The following is a 25,323-nucleotide window of genomic DNA, read 5'->3' on the forward strand; positions in this document are numbered from 1 at the left end:
CATCCACTAACCTCCACCTCCACCCACTAACCTCCACCTCCACCCACTAACCTCCACCTACTAACCTCCACCTCCACCTACTAACCTCCACCTCCACCTACTAACCTCCACCTCCACCCACTAACCTCCACCTCCACCTACTAACCTCCACCTCCATCCACTAACCTCCACCTCCACCCACTAACCTCCACCTCCACCCACTAACCTCCACCTCCACCCGCTAACCTCCACCTCCACCTACTAACCTCCACCTCCACCTACTAACCTCCACCTCCACCACTAACCTCCACCTCCACCTCCACCCACTAACCTCCACCTCCACCTCCACCTCCACCTCCACCCACTAACCTCCACCTCCACCCGCAGCCCCCTGCGTGCCGCGCAGCGTGGTCACCGAGCTGGACTGCCGGGCGGGGAGCCTCAACGTCACGTGGCAACGGAGCAGCGACGCCCGGGGATACGTCGCCACGGTGACCTGCGTCCGCACGGGCCACCCGACGTCGTGTAACACCACGGAGACCCACTGCCTGGCCGCCGCCCTGGACTGCGGCGCGGACTACAACGTCACCGTGGTGGCCTACGACCAGGCCTGCAGCAGCGCCGCCAGCCCGGTGCAGCTCGTTGCCACGGGTAACGCTCCCATCCATCCTGCGGGCGCCTCATGTGGCCCTGGCGCCCGCAAGGACCACATGAGGCGCCCGCAGGCCTGTTCTGAAAACAGCACTACTCATTCTTGAACAACTCTTCCCCAACTCTTTTTTTAAGTCATTGTTGACAATTATTGTGAGAAATGATTAACATGATCAGTTTCTTCGCATAGATGATTATCATTAATCAATATTAATAACTTATAACTAAAGGCAAACTGAGCAAATTGGTTATTTCAGAAGAGTGTATCAGACTGGGTGCCCTTTGTATGACTCAGTCCCCATGAAGTAGCTCTCAGGTTCAAAAAGGTTGGTGACCCCTGGTCTAGCGGGTCTGTGAGGTCGTCTAGGGACTATTTTATGAAAATCTCAAAACCCCAAAAGGTACAAGAGCTCCATTGGGAAGTAAAAAGTGCAATTTGGAACTGTTACCCCTGGCTTCACTGATACCCCTACCCTCTGTGTGTCTCTCCCCTCTCTCCCACCCTCTGTGTGTCTCTCCCCTCTCTCCCACCCTCTGTGTGTCTCTCCCCTCTCTCCCACCCTCTGTGTGTCTCTCCCCTCTCTCCCACCCTCTGTGTGTCTCTCCCCTCTCTCCCACCCTCTGTGTGTCTCTCCCCTCTCTCCCACCCTCTGTGTCTCCCCCCTCTCTCCCACCCTCTGTGTGTCTCTCCCCTCTCTCCCACCCTCTGTGTGTCTCTCCCCTCTCTCCCACCCTCTGTGTGTCTCCCCCCTCTCCCCCTCTAAGCTCCCTGCCCCCCGCTCCTCTTCGACGCGCCGGTGGACTGCGGCACCAACGTGGTCTCCGTCTCCTGGAACGGCAGCGCTGCCGGGGCGCTGTACACCGCCACGGCGCTCGGCTCGGACGGCCAGCGGCACAACTGCACCGGGCGCACCGGCTGCTCCCTCAGCACCCTGGGGTGTGCCACGGAGTACAACGTCTCCATCACCCCCGCCAGAGGGGCCTGCATGGGGTCTCAGAGCCCCACGCAGCTCGTCAGAACAGGTAAGGACCCTAACGCTAACCCTAACGCTAACGCTAACCCTAACGCTAACCCTCTGCCCATTATGTCAAATAAATTCTGATCTGAAGATCTGAGCGCACTAACTTCCCGTTCCCCGCAGCCCCCTGTGTGCCCCGGCTGAGGGACGTGGAGATGGACTGCCTGTCCGAATCAGCCTGGGTGATGTGGGAGGATCCCGTCCGCAACCTGGGCCAGAACTACACCGTCACGTGCACAGACCAGCTGGGCCAAGTCGAGAGGTTTGAGTGTTCCGACACGCTTGGTCTTGTTTTGTGCGCAGTACCAAACATGACCTGCGGGCGGCACCTCAACTTCACCCTCACGGCCAGCGACCAGCAGTGCCCCAGTGGGCCCAGCAACATGATCATGACCGAGACCGGTGGGTGCTTCTGTTGTGATGAACAAAATAACTACTCACCATTAAAAGGTTGTTATTTTGAAAAATGAACGGTCCAAATCTTCAGACCTCAATTGTGTCACAACACGCGTGAGGAGCAGTTCTCTGTTATATTCTAAACATGGTTTCCCTTTGCAATCTGCCGGTAACAGCTGATCTCTTCAATAAGGGAAAGAGAAGTGTCCTATTGTCATGCGAGCGGTCCTGCCCAGCACATCACAGTGCTGCAAGGACTGAGTGCTACCTGAGGCCGTATTCAGCCCTGATCGTCTGTAACACCTACCTCCTGTTCCCCTCCCCCTACCACCGTATCCCCCCCCCCCCCCCCCCTCCCTCCAGCCCCCTGCCCGCCCCTGCACGTAAGAGCGGCGGTGGGCTGTGAGAACCGCACGGCGAGCGTGTCCTGGTGGCCCAGCCCCGGCGCGCTGACGTACACCGCCACCCTGGAGCACGCGGACGGCCAGACCACCTGCTGCACCACGGCCGGCACCGGCTGCGACATCGCCGAGCTGCCCTGCGGAAACATGTTTGTGCTGCTGGTCACCGCCGAGGGGAGGACCTGCAACAGCTCCCAGAGCCCCGGCAGCATCATCAGGACAGGCAAGGAACCACAGCCACTCATGCACTACGGCAGATCACTGCTCACTACGGTATCACTGTAGTGAACAGTGATCTACCGTCAGGACAGGCAAGGAACCGCAGCCACTCATGCACTACGGCAGATCACTGTTCACTGCTGTATCACTGTAGTGAACAGTGATCTACTGTCAGGACAGGCAAGGAACCGCAGCCACTCATGCACTACGGCAGATCACTGCTCACTACGGTATCACTGTAGTGAACAGTGATCTACCGTCAGGACAGGCAAGGAACCGCAGCCACTCATGCACTACGGCAGATCACTGCTCACTACGGTATCACTGTAGTGAACATGATGCACACTGTCCTTTTAAAAGCAACAATGCAACACTGCAAAAAGTACCGCGTACAATCAGTCCTCAGGCTAGGAGTAACTCGATTTAACCGCCGCCCGTCGCAGAGCCTTGCATCCCGCTGAACCTGCGCGCCGACCTGAGCTGCAGCAGCAACGTGGCGTCCATCCGGTGGGACCTCAGCCAGGGGGGACAGCAGTACCGCGTGGAGGCACGGAACGGCCAGGGCCAAATCGTGGACGAGTGCCGGAACTACGATGACAACTGCGAGCTGACGCGCCTGGCGTGCGGACAGCTGTACGCGGTCACGGTGGCGGCCGAGGACAGCGACTGCACCAGCGCGCCCAGCGACAGCGTGGAGATCAGAACCGGTGAGGCCAAGCCTGCGTAGAGACATTCACAGCTGGTGGATGAAATGCAAGTAAAGTGAAGAAAGACACAGGGTACAATGAAAACCCCATACCGGTTTTGTTCTGAGATCATTTCTTTGTGTCTAATGAGGCTCAGTCTTTAAGGTACAATATGAAATTGTCTCAACAGCCCATTCTGTCATGTAGTCTCAAACTTAAGGCCATAGGGATGTAGTGCAGAGTTGGGAGAGAGTAGGGAAGGGTGAGCAGCAGAGGTGATTCTTCTGGAGACAATCCCTTCTGGATCCAGCATGAAGTCCCATATCTTCTTAGTGTACGACGAGCGACTCCCATGTTTTCAATTCAAGTATCGAGAAAAACCCATCTCAGCGCAGTGTGTCCCTCTTCCCCCCCCCCCCCCCCCCCCCCTCAGCACCCTGTACCCCGGCCAACGCCTCCGCCGCCGTGGACTGCGTGGACAACGCGTTGACGGTGAGCTGGAGCCAGAGCTCCGGCGCCGACTCCTACAGGGCCACCATCGTGGACGCCAACGGCCAGAACAGCAGCTGCGTGGCCATGGCGGCGGGGAACTGCAGCCTGAGCGGGCTCAGCTGTGGAAAGATGTACCGCGTCTCGGTGGTCGCCTCCGACGGGGTCTGTGACAGCCCGCCCACCGACGTCATGGAAACACACTCGGGTGAGACCTGAACTGTTGGAATGATATTATTAATTAAAATAATAAATTTGACTTATGTAGCGCTTTGCCAGGGCTCAAAGTCGCTTTACACCGAGGGGCGATGGTGGTAAAACAAACAACAGACATACAGCACTGACACACAGACACACAGGGGGGGGGGGGGGGAACGATGGGTCTTGAGGGGGGGTTGGAATACCGGGATGGACTCTGACGCTCTGATGTCTTTGGGAGGGACTTCCAGAGCCTGGAAGCTGCCCGGGAGAAGGCCATGGGCATGATGGCTGCACACCAATGCGTGTGTGTGCGTGTGCTTGTGCGTGCGTGTGCGTGTGCGTGTGGATGGGGTGGGGGTGGGGGTTGTACGTTGGGTTAAGGGGCTTCCTTGTCTCACAGAAACACAATGAAACACAATGATTCTGCATGTCGGCCCCCCTCGACTTCTTAACCCCCAACTAACCACAGAGTAACCGGGAAACCAAAGTGGGGGGTGTGTCTATCATCCTTAACGAGTCGTAGCCCCCCATGTGAGGCCGTGTGTTGACCCCCGTACCCTGACCTGTGCCCCCCAGTGCCCTGTGCGCCCGGCAGCGTCGAGGCGCTGATGGACTGCGCCTCGCGGACCGCCCTGCTGTCCTGGGGCCGGGCTGCGGGGGCGGTGGGCTACACGGTGACCGCCAGCCCCGTCTTCCTGGGCGACGCCGTCGCCCGCGACACCAGCGCGACCACGGCGGCCCTGGAGGGGCTGCAGTGCGGAGAGGCGTACTTCGTCTTCGTGAAGACCCGAGGCGACACATGCGACAGCGGCTTGGTGCACATGAGTGGACTGCTGCTGACCCGTGAGCACACCTCTCTAAACTCTATCTCTTTATAGATATGGATATATGTATATATATGTACATATCTCTTTATAGGATGGATATATGTATATATATGTACATATCTCTTTATAGATATGGATATATGGGTATATATGTACATATCTCTTTATAGATATGGATATATGGATATATATGTACATATCTCTTTATAGGATGGATATATGGGTATATATGTACATATCTCTTTATAGATATGGATATATGGATATATATGTACATATCTCTTTATAGATATGGATATATATGTACATAGCTCTTTATAGATATGGATATATATGTACATATCTCTTTATAGATATGGATATATATGTACATAGCTCTTTATAGATATGTATGTATATCTACTTCTACTGGCGAAAGTTGGTAATGCTCGGAAATGAGTCTGTGATGTCGTTATGCGACCCAGTCCGTGAGTAGGGGGCAGCACAGCCACGCTACAGTCTTGCTCTTGTTCTTGTCTTACGGCGGTGGTCATCCTAACTGGTCCAACTTCTAGAAAAGACTGCGCCGGCGTCTAATTGAGACGGCGTTTATTTGACAAAACTTGTATCCACTCCCGGCCAGTAAAAGGGACTCTGCGTTATTTATTTATTAAGTTTTACGGTATTAACATATGGTTGGCACTGCGTTAAGATCATTCTACTAGAGGAGGGGGGTGGTTCACTCCATCCAGCTGTTAAACGTGATGTTGTGTTTACAAGTCCTTCGAACGATGACCAAAGGTCAACGGCCGCGATGAAGAACCTGTTCACACTGGTGTCGATTCTAACCTCTCCCCGTGACGCCCATCACAGAGCCGTGCGTGCCCAGCCACATCTACACGGCCTACACCTTGGGCATCGGCCAGGTGTCTTGGGACCCCGCGGCCGGGGCCGACCGCTACACGGCCCGCGCCGTGACCAGCGAGGGCGCGGCCGTCTCGTGCGACACAATCGACACGAACTGTGACCTGCAGGGCTTAAACTGCAGCCAGCTGTATAACGTGAGCGTGCGAGCACACAACAGCGCCTGCAATGACAGTGTGGTGTCCCTGGAGCCGGAGGTCATCCAGACAGGTGAGTGGACGACCCCCCCCCCCTCCTCTGTCCATATCGGGGGGTGGGGAGGAGGAAACACGTCTTTGAGGAACGCACCCAACACCACGTTACGTGGCCTCATCTGATCAGGCTGTTGGTTGACACAGAGGGTCATCTCAGTCTCCCTGAGCCTTGTTTTGCTTGTTTGTGCTATCGTGATGTCAGCCATATTTGGCACCGATTGAGCTGAATCGGTTGGCTCCTTAACCACAACTCGACCTGAATCGGCCGTGTGTGTGTGTGTGTGTGTGTGTGTGTGTGAAGTAAGGAAGATGACGTGCAGGTGACTGGTGTCATGTCCAAAAGTCTCCTTCTGAAAGTCCCACATCCACAAATCCACTAACCAGGCTATTTAAATATTTATAATATTTACAGCATGTTTACTCTAATTTCAACATTTTTGCACTGCACTGTATTTTGCACTACAATCAACCGTGGCTGGTACCACTACCACTCGATCACTACCACTCAGTCACTTATTATTCATTATCTTTGCTTATTTTATATATTTTCAAGCATCTATTTACTTAATCTTGTATTGTTTGCTGCTATGCGTGTGTTGAGGTACCGAGCACAAGAGTTGTGCCGTAATGAAAGTGAAAGTGAAAGACTGCTTCTGAGTCTGACCCTCCACGCGGCGCTGCGTGTCGCCCGCAGAGCCCTGTGCGCCCTACGGCGTGCTCACCAGGGTGGAGTGCGACGCCGCCGCCGCCACGGTGAGCTGGGAGAGCAGTCAGGGAGCGCTGAGCTACGTGGTCAACATGGAGGGCCGCAACGGCCACTCCCTGTCCTGCCACACCTTCACCACCTCCTGCACCCTGGCCGGCGTGCACTGTGGCACCGTGTACTACGCCTCGGTGGCGGCCCTGGGGGACCGGCTCAACAGCTCCGGCTTCAACACCGTCGTGATGGCGTCAGGTGGGGGCTCACACACTGGACTTCTTGCCCTGATGGGGGCGTGGGTCGGCTTAGCTCAGGAGGTAGAGCAGTTGCCTCGTCACCGAAAGGTTGCTAGCTCGATCCCCGGCTCCTCCTAGCTGAGTGTTGGTGTGTCCCTGAGCGAGACACTTAACCCTAACCGCTCCTGACGAGCTGGCTGTCGCCTTGCACGGTCGACTCTGCCGTCGGTGTGTCAATGTGTGTATTAACCGATGTAAGTCGCTTTGGACAAAAGCGTCCGCTAAAGGCCCTAATGGTAATTGTGTAAGGGGGGTGTCATACATATCTGGCCTGTTAGGCCCTTTGAGACTGTACTGGTGATTAAGGGCTACACATATAAAATCAATTGAATTGAGTTGCACACGTGGCCTGTTGACACGCAGGCTCACCACCAGAATAAAAAACGCTCTCGTGGAAACAGAGTGACAACCTTAAATGAAATGGGTTTTCTGCAGACCCAGCAAACCCACAGATATCCCATTGAGATGCTTATTGTTAATGACAAGTGACATCAACATCTCCCTCCTCCCCCCCCCCCCCCCCCCCACCTTGAAGCTCCGTGCGCGGCGGCGCAGCTGGAGGTGGAGGTGGACTGTCTCAACGACACGGCGGCGGTCAGCTGGGTCCCGGCGCTCGGAGCCGTCTCCTACACGGCGACGGCTGCCGCCGCCGACGGCCACCGGGCGGAGTGCGAGTCGCCGGCCGCCTCCTGCCTGCTGACGGGGCTTCAGTGCGGCCAGGTGTACAGCCTGGCCCTCAGCGCCGCCAACGAACAATGCCAAACCCTGAGCACAGAGGACGTCGCCTTCAGCACGCGTGAGTCCTGCCGGAGGCGACGGGGCGCGGGCACACATGTGGTCCACACGCGCGTCGCTCGACGGCCCGTAAACGAATGTCACGGCGCGAAGACGGGCGTTGCATTATCCAACCTCAAAACTGACATTGTTATCCTCGCTTGGGAGCGTTTTCTCTCTTATTTATTGCTCGTTCTTATTCTTTCTTTCAGTCAAGCATAAGTAATTTGAATTGGTGTAAGCGTCAGTATTTGTGAAATCCGCTTCATAAATACAAATTGTTTAAATAAGAGAATTTCAAAAAACACATTTTCCAAATTCTTTAGGGTCTGTTGCTTTGCTTACTGGTCCTATGACCACCATCATTATTATCTCCTTGGTTCCTTGCTTAACATCGTATCGACAGCTTCTTATCATGCATCCCTATATGTGCAACAAACACCTCTTCATCCAAAATGAAACGTATGTTTGGCATAATCTGTGACTGGGTGACTTGGAAAAGCCAAAGTGAGGTTTTCTGAAGGCCAGCACTGCGGTCAGTGCAAACCGCCGCTCAGTGTGACTCTCCCCCTCCCCGTGTGACCCCCCCCCCCTGTGACCCCAGGCCCCTGCCCCCCACAGCGTCTGGGGGTGGACCTGCTGCGTGGGGCCAGCTCCGCCCGGCTGCACTGGGAGCAGCAGCCCGGCGTGGAGAACTACACGGCCACGGCCAACTGCTCTGATCACGCAGAGGTCACGGAGTGCGTCTCCACCAACGGCACCTGCGAGTTCAGCGCGCTGCACTGCGGCGAGAGCTACCAGTTCTCCGTGGTCGCCCACACCAGCATGTGTCCGAGTGAGGTCAGCGGCACGGTGGAGATGCAGACAGGTGGGTCCTCGCCCGCCTTTAAAACCTGCTCGTTGGTTAGCTGGTGGGTTCGTCCGATGTTTGATTCATTGGCGCGTTGACTGAATCCATCGCAACTCAAAAAGGTTAATTTAGTCTAACTTGATAAATTAACTCGTATGTTCATGCAAACAGACTAGTATTCATTTATTTGTACCTGACATGTTTCGACTACTTCCTGCAGTCTGAAACATGTCGGGTACAAACAAATGAATTCTAGTCTGTTTGCATGAACATACAAGTTAATGAATCCATCTATGTTTAACGTTTGTTAACTCCCAACTGTTGCCCCATTGGAAGTCGATTGATAATCATGATGTGACGTACGATGTGTCGAGGGAGGACACATCATGCGTGCAACAATAGCATAGTGCGAATGTTTAAAATGTGCTGTTGGATCATCGTCTTGTGTGTTAAAGCATTGTTTACCGAAATGCCTCGCTGTTGATCTTTACAATACCCTTAAACATTGCAATTTCCCACGCAAGCATGAATAAAACGTAGCCTTTTGTCACCTACAATCATGGTCAATCCCAGTGCATTATTTGCATGATTGGATGTTGAATTCCTCAGCACCAAGGCGCTGAAATGGTCCTTCTCCTTCCTCAGAGCTGTGTCAGGTGAGCCTGAGTGTGAACGGGTCGTGTGACAGCGAGACGCTGATGATGAACTGGACGGAGGCCACCGGCGCCCTGACCTACCTGATCACAGCCGAAGGAGACCTGGGTTGGGTCAGATACTTCCAGACCAACGACACCATGCTGGAGGTGGAGCTGCTGTGCGGACAGAGCTACACCTTCACCGCGCGAGCGCAGGGGCAAAGCGGCGACGGGCCTGTCAGCGATCCGGCCCATTTCCTCGCAGGTATGTGGATCCATCGGGTTTTAATCGCATTGAAGTGAACACATTTCTATGTTCACAGATGTACAGCACTACATCATCATCCTGTACATTGAGATACTCGTGAAAAGGCGAGGGAGGGTCATGACGTATTACAAATACACTTGGTAGATAACACGTTGTAGTACGACTAGTATATGCTGCGCGTGAACCTCCTAAGATGGCGCAATTTGATTGGTTCGCTATCTCGGGATATTGGGCGATACCCCAGGATTGAGATCTCAAACTCGGGATGTTGTTTTCATCGCAAAATGTCCCGCTTTGTTCGCTAATAAAAAAACAAACAAATCACGGCAAAAAGTGTTATCTTGTTTATTGTGGGAGTGTTCACGTGTCGTATATACACGTGAACGATATTCCCCACTATTCACTTCACCTTCGGCAAATAATTGTTGAACATCGAAGGTCTGACACGATACGATTTTAAATCCTTGATTATCATATGCGTTCATACCCTCTGGCCGCGGCCCGGTCTCACAGCGCCCCTCTCTCCCCTCAGCCCCGTGCGCGCCCCACGACGTTGAGGCCTTCGTGCAGTGCGAGGACCACCTGGGCTCCGTCAGCTGGGCCCTCAGCGACGGCGCCGACACCTACACGGCCGTGGCCATCGCGGACGACGGCCACACCCACATGTGCTACTCCCACAACAACACCTGCACCTTTGACGACCTGCACTGCGGCGAGCGCTACCAGGTGCACGTGGTGGCCCACGACCACGTGTGCTCCAGCGTGCCCAGCAACAGCACGTCCATACGCATGGGTGAGCCTGCAGGGCGGGGACGGGGGGGAGGCAGGGCCAGGCTCTCTGGACTCGGGCTGGGACATTCATTGGGTTCTGGTTGCGATTTCAATTTTTGCGTCAAACGATCACAAAGCTAATATAATCGAGTTTAAACAATATTATATATATATATATTTTTTTTTTTAACGTTTTATAGAAAGTGCAGAGCAGCTAGATACATAACTGTACATTATTTAAGTTTTGATAATTTTCTGTGACCATTTTGTGTATTTTCAAGTTCTCAGTCACAGATAGTTTTTTGGGAGAGACACACTGAATAAATACATCATGTTTTCAAACTCAAAAATAATCATTTGTTTAGTCATTATTTCAATATTGACCAAAATAATCGTCATTGTTATTATTTCCACACTCGAGCCGCCCTGCTCTGGACACCCCTCTTGAATTAAACACGTCCAAAACGTTGCTCTTTTCAGCACCCTGCATCCCCCAGGGCCTGCAGGCGACCCTGGACTGCTCCATCAGGGTTGGTGGATTCATTCCGTTCTACGTCTCACCGCGTTGTGGACACTGTGGAGCAGATGTGTGTAACCACGGCTGTTCCCCAGGTGGCCACGCTGACCTGGGACCGCAGTGAGGGCGCCGTCGTCTACAACGTCACCGCGGAGACCAGCGGCGGCCATGTCCTGAGCGCCGGCACCGCGGGCACAGTGGCGCAGTTCTCCGACCTCCAGTGTGGCCAGATGTACTTCCTGTCGGTGCAGGCGGTGGATTCTGTGTGCCGGAGTGTCCGCAGCCCGGCCATCTCCCTGGACTCAGGTAGGAGGAGCCAGACGCCGGGGGTGTGGTCATACAAGTCAACGGTTTGGATATTGGATCAACCATTGCTGATCAAAAACATGAATTTGTTATTTGCTCCATGATTGTAGTACGTTAAACTGTGTTGGATCGAATGCCTGCGTGGCACCCATCTCTGAGGTGCCTCACGCCCGTGGCCACGCAGGGCAGAGCGTAGATGAGGTGACCGCGCCGGGTGACATCCAGCCTGGATGTTTAGGCGCTAGTCATTAAAGGTGATGTGTTACACCACCAGGTGTGAGTGTGATCAGGCGTTACAAGCCGTTTTGAAAATCGGCCTCTTCTGACCTCACAAGTGGGCGTGTCCACCTAGATGTGTGACGGAGAGATGAGCAACGTTTGCCACAGTCCACTGGGTCGGCTGGTAGACCGATCTGTCCAAGTGTCTGAATGTACTTCAGCTGTGAATCTTAAAACACTGTGTTTCTAAATGTGTAAAAGTACCTCCCCCCCGCCTCTCGCCGTCCCCCCAGCCCCCTGCCCCCCCACCAACGTCAACAGCTCCATGGACTGCCTCTCCAACATCGCCGTGGTGACGTGGAGTGCCTCAGCCGGGGCCGAGTACTACACGGCCGCCGTGACGGACTGGCAGGGCGGGGAGACCTGCATGTCCTCCTCGGAGCAGTGCGGCATGCCCAACCTGGGCTGTGGGCAGAACTACACCGTCACCGTCACCGCCCTGCGGCAGAACTGCCCCTCGGAGCCCAGCGCGCCGAGCACCCTGCAGTCAGGTAGGGCAGCGCCCCACGCGTCAGCTCGGAGGCTGCTCAGCTCTCGGTTGACGTGCACCGTCACGACGTGTGGCCGGCCGGTGGAAGCTCCCCCATGCAAAATGTTTTACCCGGTTTCCGTGGTAACGTGAGGACTTACACCACCGTTCAAGAGATCGGGGTCACCTAGACCATTTCATGTTTTCCCTTGTGTTCAACAGTTCTCAGCTGTGCCAACGTAATTGCACAAGGGTTTTCTAATCATAAATCAGCCTTTCAACACGATGAGCTAAACAATGGACCATTGGAACACAAGAGTGATGGTTGCTGGAAATGGGCCTCATTACACCTATGTAGATATTCCATAAAAACTCAACCGTTTCCAGCTAGAATAGTCATTTACCGCATTAACAATGTCTGGACTGTATTTCCGATTAATTTACTGCTATCTGCATTGAAAAAAACATTGCTTTCCTTTAAAAAAATAAGGACATTCCTAAGTGGCCCCAAACCTTTGAACTGAGCGGATACATCATGAAGGGTCATGTCCAGCAGCAGTGTCTAACCAATAGATCCAGTCTCCATTCAGACCCTCTCTCTCTGTGTCTCTCTCTGCAGTACCCTGCCTCCCCAGCGGGGTGGACATCGTGATGAACTGCTCCGCCCAGGAGGCTGCAGTGTCCTGGAGCCCCAGCCAGGGGGCGCTGTCCTACGCCGTGACGGCCATGAGCGCGCTCGGGGACATGTCGAGGTGCGCCAGCACCGGCCCCGGCTGCACGCTGACCAACCTCACCTGCGGGCAGTCGTACCGGGTCCAGGTGTTGGCCCTGGACAACATCTGCTCCAGCCTTCCCAGCCGGGTGGCCATGTTCAGCACAGGTAGCCATGGAGGACGGGGACGTGGGATCGGCCGTATCGGCTCACGGCCTCTCGCTACGTTATACACGGTTTATCGCTAGAGAGGAAGGAATTGTTCCTGGGGAAAGGAATTCATGAGTCATTTTGTCTCTGCCTCAGCAGGTGTGAGTGTGATTAGCCACTACAAGCCGTTTTAAAAAATCGGCCTCTTCTGACATCACTAGTGGGCGTGTCCACCTAGATGTGTGCTGGATAGATCGGTCTACCAGCCTACCCAGTGGGCTGTAGCAAACGTTGCTCATCTATCCGTCATACATCTAGGTGGACACGCCCACCTATGCTACGGCTAATCACACTCTCCCCTGGTGGCGTAACACGTCTCCTTTAAGACAGAGGACCTAACGCGCCGAGTGCCCTGTCCCTCTGTCCGCCCAGAGCCCTGCCGGCCTGTGATCACGTCCACGGTGCTCGACTGCTACACCGACACGGCGCTGGTGGAGTGGACGCACTCGGAGGGCGTGCTCTCCTACACGACGACGGCGCGCTCGGACGGCGACCACGTGGTCCACTGCACCACCAACTACACCAACTGTGAGCTCGGACCTCTGGAGTGCAGCCAGACGTACACGCTGAGCACCGTGGCCTCGGGCGACACGTGCAACAGCGATGTCAGCGGCAGCGTGCAGCTCCCCTCCGGTAGGCCAGCCAAATTGAATGTATCCATGAGGGAGTGATCCTCCACAGGTGAAACACCTGTTTGTATATCGTGGCTGTTGTCATGGCCGGTAAGGTGCTTTGTACACGAGCCATTTGGATCTCCGGTGAATTGAAAGCGGTTTTGCGATGGCAAAGCAAAGAGGGATGTTTTCTCAGTTTAAACTGAGACAGTTGTACGAGAGATGTATTCAACCGTTGTCAAGATCCCCTCTGGAGGAGGCAATTCTTGGATTCCCAAACCTTTGATTCCTATATTATTTAACATGACGTGCAGAGTTATCCAAAGGTACACCCCAGTTAGTTCTCCAGCCGTTCTTACAGAGCGGCTCGCGTTGGAGCCAGGGTGAACCCCATTGTCGATGTCGCTCAGAAGGCCGGTTCCATCGGGTGTCGTTCCCTCTCACTCCTCGTCCCCCTCCTCAGTGCCCTGCCCCCCGTCGGCGGTGGTGATGGAGGAGGACTGCTCGGCCCACGTGGCTCACGTGACGTGGGACCCGGTGGTGGGTGCGGACTCGTACCTGGTGCAGGCCTTTGGCGTCGAGGAGCACTTCGTCCAGTGCGCGAGCGTCTCCGGGGCGTGCACGCTGCGCGACCTGCTGTGTGGCTTCACCTACAACGTCACCGTGCTCGCCGTCAACAGCGTGTGCAACGTGTCTGAGAGCGCCGTCTCCGTGCTGCCGGCAGGTGAGTCTCTGCACAAGAGGGACCGTTCACCGGCTGTCCTGGCCGGTCGATTTGTATTTTACTTTTTATTGAAAGAAGTAAAACACTTATTTTTTTTAAATCTCAGTGTTTGAATTCCACCTAAAACAGTGGGTTCACTGGCTCTTTAGGTTGACAGGCTCACCTTAAAACCCGCATAATGACTTCTATAAAACAGGCTGCTCACAGGGAGTGTGTTCTCCACACTGCCTGGAGTGGAACTAGCAGTCTGTCAGCAGCAGGGGGGTTAGCAGACAGAGTGTGGAGTCATGACCCGACCTACTCTGCCTCTCATTGGCTGGTACTCGCTGATACCTTGGATGAGAGGTGGACCCCCCCCCCCCCCCCCCCCCCATAACGTGGACGTCCTGTTTGAGTTTTGCCGAAAGGTGAGGAGTTTGTACCCCGATAACCCCGTTGCTCTGCGTGTTCCAGAGCCCTGCGCCCCCAATATGGTGCAGGCCGCCCTGGACTGTGAGTCGGGGGCCGTGTCCGTCTCCTGGGAGGCCAGCCAGGGGGCCGTCTCCTACACCGCGGTCGCCCAGGGCAACGGTTTCCCCGAGACACGCAACACCACGGGCACCACGTGTCAGTTCAGCGCCCTGCCGTGCGGCCTGCCCTACAGCGTCTTTGTGAGGGCGATCGGCGAGGACTGCAGCAGCGCAGATAGCACGGCTGTGCAGATCGACTCAGGTAGAGTAATGCCCCCCGGAGTGATGATCACAACCGTAATGCCCCCCGGAGTGATGATCACAACCGTAATGCCCCCTGGAGTTAATATCACAACCGTAATGCCCCCTGGAGTGAACATCACCACTGTAATGCCCCCTGGAGTGAACATCACCACTGTAATACCCCCTGGAGTGAACATCACCACTGTAATGCCCCCTGGAGTGAACATCACCACTGTAATGCCCCCTGGAGTGAACATCACCACTGTAATGCCCCCTGGAGTTAACATCACCACTGTAATGCCCCCAGGAGTGATGATCACCACTGTAATGCCCCCTGGAGTGAACATTACCACTGTAATGCCCCCAGGAGTGAACATCACCACTGTAATGCCCCCTGGAGTGATGATCACCACTGTATTGCCCCCTGGAGTTAATATCACCAGCATAACATCTCATGGGACAGTGGCAGACTTCCTTCATTTCATTCACTATTGACTCTTCCCTGTTGGTTGGGCGCAGTACCGTGTGAGCCCCAGCGGGTGGCAGCAGTGATGGAGTGCAGCAATGACACCGGCCTGGTGTCATGGGAACAGGCAGAGGGCGGGCTCCCGTACCAGGTCCGTGCGTTCGGCGCCGACGGCCACGAAGTCGTGTGTAGCAGCGCCGGCGACGGCTGTGAGCTACCCAGCATGCACTGCGGCCAGCTCTACAACCTGACAGTGACGGCGCTGGACGGACAGTGTGACAACGTCAGAGCCAACCTCAACCTGCAGTCTGGTGCGTGAAGTGTGTGTGTGCGTGTGCGTGTGCGTGTGCGTGTGCGTGTGTGTGTGCGCGTGTGCGCGTGTGTGTGCGCGTGTGCGTGTGTGTGCGTGGTGAATTGCAAGCTCATTGCAAGCGCCCTGCTGAAAGACACAGCAGAATTGCTGTGGTCTTGAAATATCTACTCCTGACATTAATATTTGTGATGATGTTAACCTAACTTCGTCAAGTGCTAATTTTAAAGAATATTTGTCAAAAAAGAAAAAATAATTAAACAATTATTCTGATGGTTTTGAAAAGAACAACATCAGGATTACATCACATAAAAAACGTCCTAGATAGATGGATCGATGGAGGAGTACTTTATTGATCCCCAGGGGGGAAGTCACACACAGCACACACATACAACATAAACAAGATCATCAAATAAAATAAAATATCCAAATGGATAACATGGGCGATAAAATATATAAAATATAAAAAGATATGCTTTGGAGAATGTGTGACATGACGGTAGTGCAGATAAGTGCTTACAGACCACTTAAAAACGTTGTAAACCATGTCCCACCCTCCCGCTCCCCCAGTTCCCTGCAGGCCCACCAACGTGCGCACCTCGATGCCGCCGTGCCCCTTCACCCAGGCCTCGGTGGCCTGGGAGCACGCCAGGGGGGCCCAGACCTACGCTGTCCAGGCCGGCTGGGGCGTCTCCTGTAACGCCACGACCGCCACCAGCTGCCCGCTGGGCGACCTGCTCTGTGGGCACACGTACAACGTCAGCGTGGTGGCCGCCGACGGCGTCTGCAGCAGCCCGGAGAGCGCGGGGGCTCAGCTCAGCACAGGTACGACGACACCTGAGGAGTCAGACCTGCGTGGTGTGGCGGCTCGCGTCCAGCAGGGGGCGGTGTAAGGGCTGGAGAATATTAAAGGTGACATATTAAACCACCAGGTGTGAGTGTGAATAGCTGGTACAACCGTTTTATAACATGCCTCCTCTGCCCCTTCTCGCACCTGGTGGTATAGTATATCACCTTTAAAAGAGTTAGTGGTGGTTATAACGACACATTTACTCCATTAGAGTTGCGTGTTATAGTGTTTACCCTCATGAACTCAAACGTGTTAGATATTGATTTGGATCTTGGATTGTCTGAATAACACTCAAATGCTGGCTTTCATGCTTGCACTGAAGTACATTTTTCAGAGTTTTTCTGACTTTTCCAGTCTATTCAGCAGGCATAACTCCCATCACTCACACAGGGCGACAGCCAGCTGGTCAGGAGCAGTCAGGACACCCTGACCGCTCCGGGGATCGAACTAGCCCCCCTTCCGGTGTCCAGTCGACCGGCTCTACCTCCAGAGCTCTGCCACTTCCTTATGCTGCCTCCTCTTCTCTGCCCCCCCCCCAGCCCCGTGCCCTCCCCAGGACGTGTCTCTGTCCATGGAATGCGAGGCAGGTATCCTGACGGTGTCGTGGGCCCCTGACCCGGACGCAGACGCCTTCGTGGCCACGTTGGTGAGCGACACCTCGGCGCGTCACACCTGCGTCTCCGCCGGGACGGCGTGCTCCGTGGCGGGCCTGCCCTGCGGCCAGAGCTTCACCGTCTCCGTGGTGGCGGCGAGGGCGGGCTGCGAGAGCGAGCCCAGCGCCCCCCTGGAGATCTCCTCAGGTACGGCCCGGAGCTCACACCCGATCACCACGGACCTCCGGCACTACAAGTCACCGTCAAACGTTTCAATCTCTTACATTTACATTTCGATTTAGGCCGTTTAGCAGACGCTTTTATCCAAAGCGACTTACAACAAGTACATTTGCCAGAAGAAACAGAAACAACAATATATGGCTGGCGGTACAGTGAGGACGTTCGTAGAACCGAGTGCCGAGCACTAACTAGGTTAACCCATTCCCTGTATGCTACAAAGACAGCTAGGATACGATGCTACACACTAAGTACTTTAAACCAGAGGGGCAACGGGGCTTTTGGTGAGGCTGCCCCCGCACCTTTGGAACCAACCGCCGCCTTCAATTAGAGACGCTCCTTCCGTCACCATTTTTAAATCTAAGCTCAAACCACACCTCTCCTCCCTGGCCCCTCCTCCCCTGCTGTGATACGTTGTTTATTTTAATGTTTTTCATGTACTGTCTATGCATGCGGCATGTGTTCTTTTATTTGCCTTTTTGCACCATGTACGGCTCTTTGGCCAGTGAAAAGTGTCTTTAAATGTGCCTTATAAATACATTTTACTTTACTTACTTACTATAACTGAGTACGACCCACAATAACTGCGTACACTCCCCCCCCCCCCCCCCCTCTCTCTCCCTCTCTGGGGCCCTGCAGCGCCGTGCGTGCCCCGGAACCCGGAGGGCCGGCTGGACTGCGTCACCAACTCCGCCTGGGTGTCCTGGGACAACGCGGGAGGCGCCCTGCGCTACACGGCGCTGACGGAGGCGCTGACCGGCGACCACAACAGCAGCTGCACCGCCCCGCCGTCCGACGGCTCCTGCGGCATCCCGCACCTCAAGTGCGGCACGGAGTACGTCTTCCGCGTGGTGGGGGCCAACGACGTCTGCACGGGGGGCTACAGCAACAACTTCACGCTGGAAACAGGTGCCCACCCAACACACAGCCTCTGGGCGTCCGTCACGTAAAGGGCACACCTCCAACAGTGTTTGCCGTTTGCGTTTCCTTACGTCTTTGCATACCGTAGCGGGCCAGTGGGGGGGTGGGGGTTTGCTGCGTGATTAGAAATGGTGCCGTTGAGACCCGGCGTGATGAGGTCCCAGTGTATGATAAAAGTACCGGTAGGTTAATCCTACCTGTTGCCTACCTGTGACTGCATGCTAACCGGAGCTGTCGCTAAACGACCATCACCTTGACCTGCACCGTCCCACGTCGCCCCTCCGCAGCCCCGTGCTCGCTGGAGAACATCACGGCCGTCCACGAATGCGGCAGCAACCGGATCCTGGTGAGCTGGGAGAACACGCCGGGCTCGCCGCAGTACGTGGTGACGGCCGAGGGCCCCGACCAGCGGTCCATCTTCTGCAACAGCACCTTCAGCTCCTGCGAGCTGCAGGGCGCCGCCTGCGGCACGCAGTACACCGTCATGGTGTCGGCCTCCTCCGACAAGTGCAGCAGCCTCCGCAGCCCGCCGATGGACGTCACCACGGGTAAGGGGGCTCTGTCCCGCCACGCCCACAGAGGGGGACGCCGGACGGACGCTGGCTCCCGCCGGTCCACTACCTCGTTCTGTTGACTGTTTCGCTTTTGCATCGAGCAGCTGCGCTTCTTCTTCTTATTAATATTAAGCAGGAAAGGTGCGAACCCCTGAGTGGAAAATCTATTGTTTATGTTTCGAGCGAGTCAATTCAGGCTAGAATGGAGAATCCGCAAGGGTTCGGTTTGGCCCGTGAAGCCCGGATCACATCGACGATGAGCAACAGCTGGGAGCTGTTTCCTCGTTGTTATCGATGGGAACCACGTGGTTCGCCTGCTCTCGGGTTGATCCGCCTGCTCCGGTGTGACCCAGCCCTCTGCTCCTCCTCACCCCCCCCCAGCGCCCTGTGTTCCCCGGAGCGTGGTGGTGGGCCGGTCCTGCGAGGAGGACGGGGCGGTGGTGTCCTGGTCGTCGTCCCCCATGGTGACCTCCTTCCTGCTGACGGCCACCGGCGCCTCCGGGGACGTGCGGACGTGTGAGACGGCGGACGCCAGCTGCACGCTGGCCCGGCTGCCGTGCGGAGAGGCGTACGCGGTCAACGTCACGGCCAGCGACGGCAACTGCACCAGCGAGCCCAGTGTCGACGTCTTCTTCCAAACAAGTACACGTGTTCTCCTCCCGACGCCGTGACACCGGCTCTGCAGCAGGGCATCAGACCAGGGGCGCGTGGGCTTCTAAGGTCCAGAGCGCAGCAATTTATGGGATATGTATTCTGAAAGATATTAGATAAAACATATTCAAATGAACTACGATTGACTAGTGACACAGCCGTTGAAGCCGTTAAAGAAATATGGCAAACAGGGCATTCAGAATGTGGCCGACCCCTCGGTTGGTAACTTACCTCAGTTTGAGGTGAACTATAGGTCGGTCGGTGGTCTCTGACAGCGTTCTGCCGCCTCTCTGCCCGCAGTGCCGTGCCAGCCCACCCAGCTGTCCGTGGACTACCAGTGTGAGGCCAACGAGTCGGTGGTGTCCTGGACGCCCAGCGATGGCAGCCTGCAGTACCACCTTTACGCCAGCCCGGAGCTGGGGGGCGCCCCGATGGTGTGCAGCACCCCTCACACGTCCTGCCGCATGGCGCTGGAGTGCGGCAGCGTCTACAACCTGTCTGTGGTGGCGTCGGACCGCCTCTGCAACAGCTCCTTCAGCGCCCCTCTCCGCTTCGGGGCGGGTAAAGAATCCCCCTCCTCCCGCCAACGCAGACACACACACAAGCAATTGTTTTTCTTATTAATACATTTGTTCATCACGGTTTAACTCTCTCTGCCATGGGGGACTTGGCCAACATACTTCCATAGCATGCACGCATAAACGCACGCATCAATACACACACGCACGCACACACGCACGCACGCACACACGCACACGGGCACATTGCACGGCCACATGCACATGTACGTATATATTATTGTATTTTACACTATCTAATGTATTCAATAAATAATAAACAATGCAACTTTAACCGTTGTATGGGACTTCATAGTGGGTTCCAGTCTGGCCTCAGACCCAAACGGGCAGGGTGTTAACAGGTCTCGTCCCCCCCCCCCCCCCCCCAGCCCCCTGCGCCCCAGACAGCTTGAGGGTCCGCGTGCGGCTGATCGACGGCATGCAGTTGGCCATGGCGACCTGGCCGGCCGTGGCCTGTCCCGCCCCGGTGGAGTACCTGGTGTCTCTGGAGGGCCGCATCCAGGACGACCCGCGGGCCCGGGTGGACCTGTGGTCCTACCCCACGGACCGGCTGTACTACGAGTTCCCCGTGCCCTGCAGCACGGTCTTCAACCTCACCGTGCGCTCGGTGAACGGCGCCGGGGTCAGCGTGGCCGGACCGCACTTCCACGGCCTCACGGGTTAGTACGTTAGTTAGTACGTTAGGTTAGTACGTTAGTTAGTACGTTAGGTTAGTACGTTAGTTAGTACGTTAGGTTAGTACGTTAGTTAGTACGTTAGTTAGTACGTTAGTTAGTATGTTAGGTTAGTACGTTAGTTAGTACGTTAGGTTAGTACGTTAGGTTAGTACGTTAGGTTAGTACGTTAGTTAGTACGTTAGTTAGTACGTTAGGTTAGTACGTTAGGTTAGTACGTTAGTTAGTACGTTAGGTTAGTACGTTAGTTAGTACGTTAGGTTAGTACGTTAGTTAGTACGTTAGTTAGTACGTTAGGTTAGTACGTTAGTTAGTATGTTAGGTTAGTACGTTAGTTAGTACGTTAGTTAGTACGTTAGTTAGTATGTTAGGTTAGTACGTTAGTTAGTACGTTAGTTAGTACGTTAGTTAGTACGTTAGGTTAGTACGTTAGGTTAGTACGTTAGTTAGTACGTTAGGTTAGTACGTTAGTTAGTACGTTAGTTAGTACGTTAGCTTAGTACGTTAGTTAGTACGTTAGTTAGTACGTTAGTTAGTACGTTAGTTAGTACGTTAGGTTAGTACGTTAGTTAGTACGTTAGTTAGTACGTTAGTTAGTACGTTAGTTAGTGCGTTAGTTAGTACGTTAGTTAGTACGTTAGTTAGTACGTTAGTTAGTACGTTAGGTTAGTACGTTAGTTAGTACGTTAGTTAGTACGTTAGTTAGTGCGTTAGTTAGTACGTTAGTTAGTACGTTAGTTAGTACGTTAGTTAGAACGTCGCCCAACGCTCGACAGACGCACGCGTTGGGTAACGTTCGGCCCTCGTTCGTCCGGCCGAAGGGACTCGCTCTGGAGCACGTCGGGTTGGACTGGAGGATACCGCCGGGCTGCACAACCCCTACACCACCCATACACTACACAACCCCTACACCACCCATACACTACACAAGCCCTACACTACCGATACACTACACAACCCCTACACCACCGATACACTACACAACCCCTACACCACCGATACACTACACAACCCCTACACCACCGATACACTACACAACCCCTACACCACCGATACACTACACAACCCCTACACCACCCATACACTACACAACCCCTACACCACCCATACACTACACAACCCCTACACTACCGATACACTACACAACCCCTACACTACCGATACACTACACAACCCCTACACCACCCATACACTACACAACCCCTACACTACCGATACACTACACAACCCCTACACCACCCATACACTACACAACCCCTACACTATCCCTACACTACCCATACACTACACTATCCCTACACTACACAACCCTAAACTATCCCTACACAACCCCTACACTACCCCTACACTACACAACCCCTACACCACCGATACACTACACAACCCCTATCCTACCCGTACACTACTCAACCCCTACACTACCCGTACACTACTCAACCCCTACACTACACATGATGACGTAGACAGGATTTGATGCCCTCACTAACAGAAGCCTCCACCTCCCCCCCACCAGCTCCTTGCCCTCCTGCTGATGTGCGGTACAGCAGAGAGTTGTTCGACCAGATCTCGGTGTTCTGGGACGAGTCAGTGTTTGCCACGGGGTACACTGTGTACAACAGTTCGGGGGCGATTTGCAACACCAGCACAGTGTTCTGCCAGTTCCTCGAGGCAGACCCAGACAGCCTGTGGGTGACGGCGAGCAACGCAGTGGGAGAGAGCGAGCCCAGCACCAACATCACGGGTACACACTGAGAATCTAAAATAACACCACTGCTCTGCATCAGGAATAGTGCTAATTATATAAATAATTCAATTATAATAATGATTCTATAAATACATTTATTTATATATATATATATGTACACACAATGTATGTTTTTAATGGTAGTGGTTTTCCAAAGAGTCCGACGTTCCAATAAATGACTCCTTCCCACCCGTCCTCAGGGCCAGTGTTCGTCCGTGGAAGACGGGATCTGCGGAGTAATGAGGTGGCAGCCGGGAGTCGGAGCGGTAAGCGTGCACTGGAACAGCTCTCCGTCCCACCCCGTGGAACACATGGGCATCAGAAGGCTCCTTGGTCAAATACACAAATACATCGATTAGAGTCCTCAATGGTCCGATTAGGAGATGAAACTAATGCATTATAATTTCATTTTCATTTCATTTATTAACTTAAAGGACAGTACACATTAACCTACATTTCTGTCAATGTGTTAGCGTTAGCCAGCAGGCTCATTTTCAACTGTAGTCCTTTGGCCGGATGTTAAGCTAGGTATTAAGACAAACGTATTTCATTTCAAATTTTAACCCCCCTCCCCCCCTTCCCCGTCCCAGCGCTCAGCACCCCCGGCTCGGTGCGGCTGGAGGCGCGGCCCGCGGCCTCGCTGTACGTGGCGTGGACGGCCGTGCAGGACGCCACCCTGTACACGGTCATCGTGAAGCAGCCCAGCGCCGCGCGGCCGGCCCTGGTCACCACCGTAGACACCGAGTTCACCACGGTGGGCGGACTGGAGCCCCACACCCGCTACTGCGTCACCCTAGCGGCCAAGAACGCCCTCGGCCAGAGCCCCTACTCCACGCCCCAGTGCCTCGCCACCGGGGCTCCAGAATGATGCACCCCCTGACCCCCCCCCTCACCCACCCACCCTAGCCCTGTGGACATTGGACTGAAGCCAGTGACATGTTTAATGTCTCCCCCATTTTTACTGGTTGAGAGTAGATGGATGAAAATTAGGAGAAAAACATTGATTGGCAAAAGTACGAATAAGGATAATATTATGGCTTCTTAAAAAGGATTAGTATTTCTTTGAAAACCTAAGACACCAAAAATAGCTGTTACGGTTTTCTCTTATGAGTTGTATGGTCTAACTTAATGAGTTAATGAGAAATCAAAGAGTCTTCTTTTTAGCAATAGGTTGTTTATTTCCTCATGTAGAATCATTCGGCAATTAGTTCTCTTAAGAAGGTTTTGCTGAAATGATATTTATCGCAAATGGTAATATATTTTTTGACATGGGCAAAAATGATTACTTTCTGTTCATCTTAGTTCTCCAGCTGATTGTTCAATCAAATACTGTACACAGAGTGACAGTAAAGCTAATGAAAGCAAATACATCGGTAATTTATCAAGATTTTTTTTTAAACCATACTGTGTATTATATCTGATGTACTATAATATATATGTATTCTCTCATTTTATGAACAGAGCTGTCTAAATGGCTACCTGGTTGCCTGGAAATAATAAATAAAAAGTCTCTTGCTGCACCTGTTTTATTTATCACTCGCCATGGCAACTGCTTCATGGTTGCTATGACACTGCTACGACACTTGTAACAAAATTAAGAAATATACACAATCAAACATACATTTCCAGAAGGCTGACGTAGATTACGTTCTTCATACCGGTAATTGTGCACTATTTAAAAAAACAAAACAAATATAGGCTTAAATACTGACGCGCATACATTGGCAGAACAAAGTCCATCTACTCATGCAACCCTATCAAAAAATGAAGCTATGTGTTTAGAAGCGTATTTGATCTGTAGACCTTCCTATCAAACGATGGAGACTGACGTTGTCGGCATGCATTTGTGCAGAAACAGTAGGAAGCGCATCATGAACTAGATCGACGACGTCGCAGACCCATATGCCGTGTTCCAATATCCATACTATCCGTACTTGCTAGTTTGAGTACGTAGGGCGTTCCGATTCAGATCCTATAATGTCTCTTTGCGGCTTGTATGACATGGATATCCAACGTCCAAGTGCTGTCACGTGATTCCACTTGCCACCCCCACTGACGTAACTGGCTAATGACTGAAACAACCAAATTGTGATTGCAAAAACATGCGTTTGTGAAATTAGTTTTTGATGGGTCCACTCCTTAAGCCAGGGGTGTTTCTAGGTTTCATAAACATCCGGGGCTTAGCCCAGACGGAAAATGAAAAGGCCAAAATGATTGCTATCCTTTATTTTGCATGAACATGTTTTCATAATGCTTCACCTAAATAAACAATGCACGGTTTCTTATAGCTTAAAATGGCTACCTGACTGCTGTGCTGCTTATCCCCAAATGTCTAAAGTTCCGTTCAAGTTATTTCAGAGTAAAATGAACACAAGTGAGACAGACTTTACCCACACACATCTGACTGGGGATAGGATAGGTTAATTCACTTGAGGTGGTAAAAAGGTTATGTTTTAAAATGTTTATTCTCTTGCCAGAAGGACTATCTAGACTAGGCTAGTACTTATAAATAATTATAAATATTTTTACTTTTATTTTTTTAACCCAAAAATTATATTCAAGGCTAATTAAACACGGGGTCTGATTAGGATGTCTGGGTTCAGGGCCTAATCGACCAGGTAAACACGCGTCCTGCCGTCCACCGAGCTCCAGGAAACCAAGTTCCAGGTGGTTAATATTTAGCTCAGACGTCGTTCCCTCAATACATTCATGATCCAAAATCTCACCGCAGTTGACCTCAGATCTGGTGAACTGGGCTTTTATTTCTTTCACTTCATATGTTTCGACCAATCCTGTTGCTGGAGGCAGAGTTATTTGCAGACAAACTAGACCAGCCCATGAACATATTAAAATGTAAATACAGACCTTCCTGTATAATTAAGGTGTATGACATCTCCCTCTGCTGTCTCACAGCAGAGTCTCACACCAAACTACATTTTCCGTTTGAACCAACGTAGCTATAG

The 25,323-nt window shown here is 53.3% G+C and overlaps 1 protein-coding gene across 1 annotated transcript in view; it reads left to right on the forward strand.

The window, feature by feature from the left end:
* The window catches only part of LOC132468584 (uncharacterized), a 45,648-nt gene extending 21,770 nt beyond the window's left edge, over window positions 1–23,878 (forward strand). The window contains exons 29-59 of the mRNA XM_060066308.1: window positions 367–630; window positions 1,396–1,653; window positions 1,773–2,051; window positions 2,409–2,669; window positions 3,109–3,372; window positions 3,785–4,048; window positions 4,618–4,884; window positions 5,721–5,981; window positions 6,660–6,920; window positions 7,497–7,757; window positions 8,340–8,603; window positions 9,231–9,485; window positions 10,021–10,281; window positions 10,740–10,789; window positions 10,872–11,082; window positions 11,595–11,852; window positions 12,450–12,710; window positions 13,125–13,385; window positions 13,830–14,090; window positions 14,544–14,801; window positions 15,302–15,559; window positions 16,129–16,383; window positions 16,948–17,208; window positions 17,878–18,147; window positions 18,447–18,707; window positions 19,095–19,355; window positions 19,665–19,925; window positions 20,311–20,601; window positions 22,130–22,357; window positions 22,561–22,626; window positions 22,951–23,878. Of these exons, the coding sequence (XP_059922291.1) occupies window positions 367–630; window positions 1,396–1,653; window positions 1,773–2,051; window positions 2,409–2,669; window positions 3,109–3,372; window positions 3,785–4,048; window positions 4,618–4,884; window positions 5,721–5,981; window positions 6,660–6,920; window positions 7,497–7,757; window positions 8,340–8,603; window positions 9,231–9,485; window positions 10,021–10,281; window positions 10,740–10,789; window positions 10,872–11,082; window positions 11,595–11,852; window positions 12,450–12,710; window positions 13,125–13,385; window positions 13,830–14,090; window positions 14,544–14,801; window positions 15,302–15,559; window positions 16,129–16,383; window positions 16,948–17,208; window positions 17,878–18,147; window positions 18,447–18,707; window positions 19,095–19,355; window positions 19,665–19,925; window positions 20,311–20,601; window positions 22,130–22,357; window positions 22,561–22,626; window positions 22,951–23,228 (7,670 nt within the window). The 3' untranslated portion in view covers window positions 23,229–23,878. The remainder of the gene's footprint in view (window positions 1–366; window positions 631–1,395; window positions 1,654–1,772; window positions 2,052–2,408; window positions 2,670–3,108; window positions 3,373–3,784; window positions 4,049–4,617; window positions 4,885–5,720; window positions 5,982–6,659; window positions 6,921–7,496; window positions 7,758–8,339; window positions 8,604–9,230; window positions 9,486–10,020; window positions 10,282–10,739; window positions 10,790–10,871; window positions 11,083–11,594; window positions 11,853–12,449; window positions 12,711–13,124; window positions 13,386–13,829; window positions 14,091–14,543; window positions 14,802–15,301; window positions 15,560–16,128; window positions 16,384–16,947; window positions 17,209–17,877; window positions 18,148–18,446; window positions 18,708–19,094; window positions 19,356–19,664; window positions 19,926–20,310; window positions 20,602–22,129; window positions 22,358–22,560; window positions 22,627–22,950) is intronic.
* The last annotated feature ends 1,445 nt before the right edge of the window (window positions 23,879–25,323 follow it).

The sequence above is a fragment of the Gadus macrocephalus genome, chromosome 12 (assembly GCF_031168955.1).
Source record: "Gadus macrocephalus chromosome 12, ASM3116895v1".
Classification (NCBI taxonomy): Eukaryota; Metazoa; Chordata; class Actinopteri; order Gadiformes; family Gadidae; genus Gadus; species Gadus macrocephalus.